The following is a 9,181-nucleotide window of genomic DNA, read 5'->3' as shown; positions in this document are numbered from 1 at the left end:
TATAATATAGCCTTAACATTGTAGTCGAAGTTCACCTATTCACCTGAGCTGGAATATCGGATGGGCCATGGAAGACGGCATCGGTCACGTAAATAAACTGAGTGTGAGGGAGATAAAGTATGAAGGCCCTCAGCCCGTACACCACAATACCCATGACTTTGCCAGACGCTATACTTGAATTCAAGAAGGATGGATGAAGCAGGACAAGCATGAATGGACTGATATGACTGGAGTATTACTGCTGAAGTCTACTGTCCAGATCTTAGCCAATCTTTGACTGTATTACAGCTTGCTGAAGCAAATCCGAACCCAACGTATGCAATAGGTCAAATAATTTAAACTTCCCACGCAACTACGTACATACAGTATGCATTATCTATCTATCTATCTATCTATCTATCTATCTATCTATCTATCTAACTATCTATCTATCTATCTATCTATATATATAGTATATATATTAAAGATATGTCAATGTATACGTGCATTTAATACACGTGGTTCCAGTCCTAAAATCTAACGCTGCCGTTTTGACCCAAGTTCTGTTGCTCGCAGACAATGGTTTCTGAGATGAATCAATTGAGAACGGGCAGTGTGTGTCGGATGAAATGACATTCCGAGCGCGCATACCCACTGTAACGCTGTTCTTCCCTGTCTGAATCCTCACAGCAGCCAGTCGCGAAAACAAAGAGAAAGGCAAGTGCCAACAGGAGGGAACGCTCCCGCCCTTGCTGGAGCTTACATCAATAATACTGACACCATTTGACATCTCTCAACCCCCCTCCCCCAAAAGCCTATTCAGGCAATGGGGTGGAGAGAGAGGAGTGAGTAAAATGGCAACTTCCAAATATTATGAATATTATTAATTGATTTTTTTTTTAAAAATCAGAGGACAGTTCTTTGATTAAAAAATAAATTTACAAGAGGAGAATTGGTAGTGGATTGCTACTGAAAGCCAAAGGCCAAAGTTGTGAGAATAGGTACAGATTCTGTTTTGAAATGAGCCCAAACAGGCTGAAGCTGCAAGAGTGGGAATGTGAAAAAGACTGCCCTACACCTGGGCAATGCAGCCAATAAGGCCGATCACGGTACCACTGCGATTTTCTGCATTCTCCAGTGATGGCCATGTCACTGACAGACTTCGTAATTGGCAGGTTTTAAGCCACAAATGAATGCGAGAAAGAGGAAGGCTCTATGAATACAGCCGTGCTTTGAGAATTGTACTCTGGAGCGGCCTGAAGTGCAAAGTCACCGCACTGTGGAGAGGAGCAGAGGAGCAGCACAGCCCGCCTCCGCCCTCCCATTGGATCAGGCTGGCTGCTCGCATTTGGACCAATGCAAAGCTTCCAGGAACGGCCATCTTTCCGTGGAGTGAATAACTTTGGGGGGAAACGAGCGAGCTCGGCTCTGAGAGGGGCAGGAATGGTGCTGGCGGGACCGGGGATCATTGTAGAAAGCTTCCGGACAATTCACTGAGACGGTTCACCGTCAGAGTGCCTGAAGTGGGGGTCACAGGATGATGGACAAGGAAGAGAGCTTCCAGTGTCAGCCTCTGTCTCTGACATTTACCATCGACAGTATTCTGAAAGCCGGCCCCAAATGCAAAGAGCTCAGGCACGACCGTGCAAAGCAGCAAGTCACGTCGGCGTCAGAATTCAAATCACGGCATGAAGTGGTCAGGACGGACATGAGACAGGGCAAGGACCACAGGAAAACAAGTCAAGGTATTGTCAGCGTTAGGCAGATGCTGTACCGGTTCCGCGGGAGTATTGTGACCTGTTTATTTGAGCCCTTGTTTGCCAGGCGTCGGTTATTAAACAATGCACGTTTTAAGAGGACTTAATAAATTCAGTTGGAAAGTCTAAATGCATGCATTGACAGGACATTGTTATTTTTGGGTGGCAGGTTAGTAGTGAGCAAGATGTAGGATTTTAGCCTTTGCATGTTATAGCTCGAGAGGGCCGGGGTTCACAATCCCATCTTTTTACGGTCTATTTATCCAGCAGTTATGCTATAATGTGCCACACATAGTTTTGCAAATGCCCACACAGTACTAGCGAGAGAAAACTGACTTTGCTGGGTTTTGTGATGCAGAGACAATGAACGGCAGCTATCTCACCTCCTCCTCCTCGCTCGAATTCACCACGGACGCAAACCATTCGGTAAAAAGCCCGGAATCTTACGAATCGTTCGAAACGGCGGATCACAGCGACGATTCGGGCCGAGTCAAACACAACAAGAAAGCCAAAGTGCTCGCGAAAAAGAAGACGCGCACGATATTTTCCAAGAGCCAGATCTTCCAGCTCGAGTCGACGTTTGACATGAAGCGATATCTGAGCAGCGCCGAGCGCGCTTGCCTAGCGAACTCTCTGCAACTCACCGAGACCCAGGTGAAGATCTGGTTCCAGAACCGCAGGAATAAACTGAAAAGGCAACTGTCCGCCGAACTGGAGGTCACAAACATCACCGAAACTGCCCCCAAGATAGTCCAGATGCCAGCAATGTACAAAGAGAGCAGTTTTCTGCGGAGATGTTTATTACCAGTGTCTTTCCCTGTCCTGTACCCCGGGAGCAGCACGCCTTATCTTTGTTTCCCTGACACCCGCAAATATGTCCATGTCGTGGACGCGGACCTATAATCAAGTAAAGCAGTGCTTAACTGTATCTGAGGAACTTTTAGTGGTCGCTTAGTCACTGTTTATACTGTTTAACTGGCGAAAAATATATATGGGGTATGTAATTTGTTGAAGGCTTTTTTTGTTTTCCTTTAACTCTTCACTGCCTCTCTCCTATCTGATTCTTAACTGGAAATTTTCCACTCGACACCCATCTTTTAGATGTCTTTTGACTCGAATTTGCTTCAAGGCTTTCCAATTCTGAATGAGGTTTTACATTTCAGTAAAAGAATTGTTTTTTTTAAACCACTGAATTAATTCAACCACTGTACAGCTTTTGATGGATTTGCTCAAAACTGCAGTGCCCTATTGTAATGTGCAAGCTTCATTTGTATTCGGAACTCTTCACATTTGCACACGTTAGTGTGCGGGGAGGGGATGTGGATATTTACTGTACAGCTGATGGATTAGTAGCACACAAAGCTTTTACATCTTAATTCGGAAACAATCGCTGTTGCCACCATTGTCTAGGATTGTCCACCTCGACCCATATTTATAGTTTAAAAGGCAGTGTGCGCTGCTAATATAGAAGCAACGCACTGCTCACTCCTAGAAATGTTGTTTGGAATTTGTTAAGAGCAAGGCAATCACACGACCTAGCTTTGATGCACGATCTAAAATAAATTTGCGGCCTCTTTGTTTTTCTGTTCTCGCTCTTTTTCGACACAATTTTCCGTTCAACGTTCTTTTTCTCTGATTTGATCTTTTCCACCACCTTTCAAAAGTCACGCATGCCATTTGCTGTTTTGATGTCAAGTTAAACACTCTCTCTCTCTCACACACACTCACACACACACACACACACTCACGCATGCTGGAGAACATTTAATTGACGGTGTCGGTGACTAGCGTTTCAGCCCCTGTGTCTGCTCTCTCCGGTTTGTAGTGAAGGGGATTATTTGGCCCGTTATTTCTTCTCTGGGGGCACCAGTTTGAAAAGTAAGCAAATTGCAGGTCCCAACGTGCAAAATTCAGAAGGAAGACCTTTTGAAAAAAACCTTCTTCCTAGGACCTGGCAATTGCATTGCTTTTGTTTTGACTGAATTCATCATTACCAATTTATTTCCAGCCTGGTATTTATCCAGCTTACACTGCGTGTAGTCTATTAGGTCAGTGATAATCCAATTTCTTTGCTGAGAATGTTTGTAAATCTGGTACGATATCAGTTTCATTGATAAAACCTTACAGCACGTCATATTTATACATCTTTATATGTAAAGCGGTTTGATATTCGCCGTGAACATTAAAATTAAAATGCAGTTTATTGCTCCAAAGTTTGCATATTAGAAATTACTAATGTGCAGCACCGCATTTGAGAGCAAAGAGATTATTCCATAACACATTTAAAAGGCAATGACCAGACAGATCCGCTCTGGAGTTCATTCATGTTTCATGTACCCCCAGCTTGGAATTGCCACCTTCATTAAAGCAGTATTTGTTGCTAATTTGGAGATAAATTAGCCACCCATTCAGGAATAAATAACACGTGGATATAAAGTCGAACATTAGTTGTTTTACAATTTACACAAACTCGATTTTAATAAAATCTGCCAGTTTCTGGCATTTACTTGAATGGAGTGTGTACACACGGAGCAGGCAAGGTGGGTGGTGCCCAGAATACATTTTACAAGAATAGTCCAGCTATCATTTAGTATTAATTTGATAAGATACAGTGTACACCAGTTTATACAAACCGGGGCAACGTTAGGAAACGTGTGCCCAGAATTAACCCAGATTAATCCTACACGGTTACAGGTCGCAATTATTTCAATAAACGTGCTTTTCAGAGCTCAACGCCAGTAGTTTAAATGCACCAATTGTCTCTCAAATAGTACTTACATCTGCAGGCAAAATGAAATCGGTAGACGGGAATAAATTTGTTACATTTCCTGTGAGAAATCAACAGCTCATTGACAAGCACTGGGCGAATGCAAGTTAGAGTAATTGTTAGGTGTACATGTATTAGTTTCCATTCAAATTTTAAACCGGTGTGCACCGAATTGTTCCTTGTAATGCATGACCTTAGTGTATGTTTTCATGTTAACCCATTCAGTCAGAAGACGTGTTAGCAAGAATTGGCCTAGAAGATGTCACAGGCACGGTACAGCTACATATAAGTGAGTCCATTTGCGATCATTGCAAACCACGCAGTAATTGCATTTATTTCCTTATTCGTCCCCTCCTATATTCTCTGTTTCTTTAAAATACAGACGGCCAGAATACAGCTAGATTGCAGACGTGGTCCTCATGCGCCACGCTCGCTGAAGCTTGTGCTGTTTTTAATACTTGCTCACTTTAGTGACCCGAATATTTGCCGTCATTTTCCAATATTGTTATTCCGGATGACCGTGCATTATCCAATGAGATAGATGACAGAAAATTTTCATAGCCAGAACTGGCAGACTTTTTTTAACGAAATGACGATATCTCTTAGTTGATTTAAACGTGAGCACAATGATGTAGTTTTCAAATATAACGAAAGCAGAAGCTAGGAGGTTTAATGATCTCAAGGATTCACAATATCCTGGGTACAATCAACGCTGGCACCGAATATGCATCTTGTTATGTAATTTCGCGTAAGGGCAGATTTTATCACTTTGGGGGGAAAGTTGTTCTCTAGGTCGAACTAAAACACAGATATGGTGGTCGAATGAAACAAAATGACAACCTAAAATAAAATGACAACGCAAGTATTGTACTGTACCTTGTACAGTTTTTCACAACCGTGATGCTTGAACTTTGCTCTATAAGAAGATTTCTCATTTTACTCGAAATAGCTACCATTCTACTACGCGTAATCTTGTTATTGTTTATAATTATATGGTCCAACCATACGCTAGGTATTCTCTGCATGTATAAGTATTTCAGGGGAAGCTGGGCAATTGATGTACAGTTCTCTTACTGTTGGATATTAAAGGATTTGGATTCCCAAATAATCATTAATGTTGACCGGACTCTTCTGACGGGAATAAAATCAACGGCGCATCTTCTGTGAGAACCCGGTACATTTTAGCTTTGCAGCGGTTTTGTGTTTTGGAAACAGAGCGGTTAAGCATGCAACAACTTACCTCGCGGATTAAAATTCTTCATTCAACGTTAAATACTGGCTGATTTCTAGCGAACGCAGAGCAGAGGTTGGAAACATAAAGTAAAATGGCCATAGAAATGTAGCGTTGGAAATTACTTTAATTCAGACCGCTAGCTGTCTAGTTTATCAAAATGTTAAAGGTGGGAAGTGTTCCGATGGAAATTACCGCGTACACATTATACAGTTCACATCATAATATACCAATCCCCTTCCGCGTAGAAATTGTTATCAACCCAGGATATCAGTGAGAATTGATTTCCATTTCATCAACGGGATGGGATATTTTAACAAAGATGCAGACACAGTGGCAGCTCCAGCATCAGGGCTGTGTGTCTATACGGTGTGGCAGGGTCTGAGGTGAGGGTGCTGTTCTGTTGTATGGTGCCATACATCTACATTATAACACGTCAAATATAACTCAAGGGGAAAAAAAATGTTTATTGCACGTTGCAAATGTTTCCATTGATATCGAATTTGAAGAATATTTTAAAATAGTAAAACATAATAAACGAAAGGCAGGACCGAACGAGGCAAACCAAAAATAGAATTGTACAATGATTGATAACATTAATTCCTGGCACTATAAGTAAGTTCCAATATCCCAGTTGTGTTGTAAACTGACAGTGGAAATGTACAGTGTCCACATTAGCACAAAAGAGCGAAAACAAGAAGACGCTGAGCCCATCACGTGATAGTACATTGGAATAACCTTTGACTTTTTCTATCACAACAGAGGACAGTGGCCTCTGACATGGAGAATGAGTTGACTAAAGCTGAAGTTGGAGTAGATGATTATAACCGGCGGAGTGCGCCAACAAATATTCCTGCCCTACTTTGCTGGATGTTAAAAATCTCCTTCATATCTCATAAATAAGGCATGTCACCAACAACTTCCTTTTTTTTGAAAACAACATTATTTGGGTTACATGCTGTGAGGAATGACTTACCACGAACTAATGATTACTCCAAATCACATTTATTTACAGAGATAGATAAAACACGGATATATCTGTAAATGAGATAGTAGGAACTGCCGATGCTGGAGAATCTGAGACGACAAGGTGTAGAGCTGGATGAACACAGCAGGCCAAGCAGCATCAGAGGAACAGGAAAGCTGACGTTTTGGGTCGAGACCTGCTGTGTTCATCCAGCTCTACACCTTGTTATCTCTATATCTGTAAATGTCTGCATTATTGACAAAATGGATCATTTCAAATGTTTTGGAACATCTTACTTTGCATTTAAACGGTATACAGTTCTTCCTCTTCCAAATAACTGCATACCCTCACAGATTTACAGGTTGAATCGCCGTTTTTAAATGTTATGCCATGCAACAGTGGTACATCTGAGTTTACTGCCAGTACTAGAACTTACAATCGACACCAAAAGAAGGAACCTAACTCAGCAGCCAAGTTAGTGCAGTGCACCGTTTACTCACAGTCTTTGCAATTTGTTCAGTTTTTCTTGTTCCGTCACACAGTAATGGGCAATTTGAAGGCCGTTAACCGCCAAGTTATATAACCAATATTAAAACATTGAAACATACCATGCAAATGCAGGAAATATACTTTCTCACAGTGTGAACTGTACTTCATTGCAACATTTCCAATCAGTTACTTAGTAATCCACTTCCGAAAAGCATCGTGCAAAATGGTTCATTTCTCAGTGTGAAGAAATTGCAAGCCTATTTTTGTTTACTGTGTTATTTAAAGTGCACAACAGTCTTAGCATGATCATAGTTGGGCACATAGAATGCTGGAGATGTATGAACGTGGATCTATACGATAGAAGTGGTAAGAAGGGTCTTTGCAGGGTCGATATGACCCCAAAAGAAGATAGCTGGGGTCAGGGATGGTTAGATTTCCAGTGGTGGGCTCATAAAATAGATCTGTTGGCTACGCGATCGACATTTGACATTTGCCATTTGACCTGCCAGATCGACTTTTCGATGCTAAATAAAACGGTATTCCAAACATTCACCCCAGTATTCTCACCATTCATATCCATGTCTTCTATCCCTAAGTGCAGGGTGCCCTGGGTTTTCCTAGTTGCTGGAAGCTTGCTAGCTGTGAGCTGGTGAGCCGCACTTTTCTATGTATGTGTGTGTGTGTATTGGCTGACCATCAACATTACCCTGATGGATACCCCGAGGTTGCTAAATAATCTGCACTTACATTTTTGTGGAATTTGTGAGGCAAAAAGGAAACGGATATATTTGGATGCCCCAGCTGTTGAGCTGGAAGAGTTTCCAGCAGAGAACCGATCAGAATTAGTGCACACCCGAAATGAAGCAACTCTAACATTGATATGCGACAGCCTTGCTTTTGTTGTTTTAGGTTACTTAAGTCAATATTACACCTATTCTCACCCAAATTGCTAATATAACTTAAAAAGTTCGAAACACAATGATCTGCATTCGTGTTCTTGTATGGAAATCCGGAGACAGGAAATCAAACAATTGCGAGCCAGGTTCGGAGCTTATTGTGTTTTCTTTCTCTTATCAACTACAGGAACCACAGCTCACTCTTCAAATTAATGGTACATTGCAATAAATTCGAAAAGAGTGTTTGCATCGCACTTTTTTTTTCAATTAAACGTGAATGAAAACCATGAGGTCAAGGGCAACAGTACAATTATCGTTTTGCCAATAAGATAAGCCAAGAATTACAATGAATTGGTAATCAGATCAAGGTCTAATGAACAATGAATAAATCGTCCTATTTCAAAACATTAAACATAGACATTTTTAAATTGAAGTGTAACAGCTGACAGTGTTTCCTTTGGCCTGTACTCGCTCATACGGGTATGATTTTCTGCGGGCGTTTTCCCGAGTTAAAGGCGCTATATAAATAACGTTCGCTATTGGAGCTTTTGGTTAAATAGTCTTAAGTGCACTCCCGTTGGAGGCAAAGAGTTACAACTGAAAAGTGACTTCGTACACCAAGAAAAAGAAAAAAAAAACGCCTTGCGTTGTCGTTGGGTCACCAACATGTGGAAATAGACGACTTCAATTGCAATAGATTAAAATAAGCAGATAGTTCTGCTAATAAAATCGCCAAATTCTTCACTTAGTCTAAAATATACCAGACAAAGAATTCTATTCTCTCCATGTTTCCACATTTCCGGAGTGTCCATTAAGTTATAGTTCTATTACGTTCTGTTGATGATTAGCTTATCTTTATAGCAAAATAACGCATTTCCTCTTTAAATTACCTACTTAAACGGGTAGATCTTGAAGTTATTTTCTCTCAGTCACACACATCCGTAAATCGAATGCCTGAACAACTGACCTTTCAGATGAAGGGGACCGGGTTTTATTCCCGTAATTTACTTAGATTTCTGTAATGCATGATTAAACAAACAGCCATTCATATGGGGTTAAAATTGTTTCAGAGATAGTAGGAACTGCAGACGCTGG

General features: G+C 41.2%; 1 protein-coding gene across 1 annotated transcript; it reads left to right on the top strand.

The window, feature by feature from the left end:
• The first annotated feature begins 1,379 nt into the window (after window positions 1-1,379).
• Window positions 1,380-2,707, top strand: hmx4 (H6 family homeobox 4). The gene is made up of 2 exons (XM_020512140.2): window positions 1,380-1,724; window positions 2,095-2,707. Exons 1-2 carry the CDS (start codon window positions 1,517-1,519, stop codon window positions 2,637-2,639), a joined length of 753 nt encoding a protein of 250 aa, XP_020367729.2. The 5' UTR covers window positions 1,380-1,516; the 3' UTR covers window positions 2,640-2,707.
• Window positions 2,708-9,181: the final 6,474 nt, after the last annotated feature.

This window comes from Rhincodon typus, chromosome 1 (genome assembly GCF_021869965.1).
Source record: "Rhincodon typus isolate 14 chromosome 1, sRhiTyp1.1, whole genome shotgun sequence".
In the NCBI taxonomy this organism is placed as follows: Eukaryota; Metazoa; Chordata; class Chondrichthyes; order Orectolobiformes; family Rhincodontidae; genus Rhincodon; species Rhincodon typus.
Note: the sequence above shows the minus strand (reverse complement) of the source record. Positions and strands in the feature narration are given on the sequence as shown.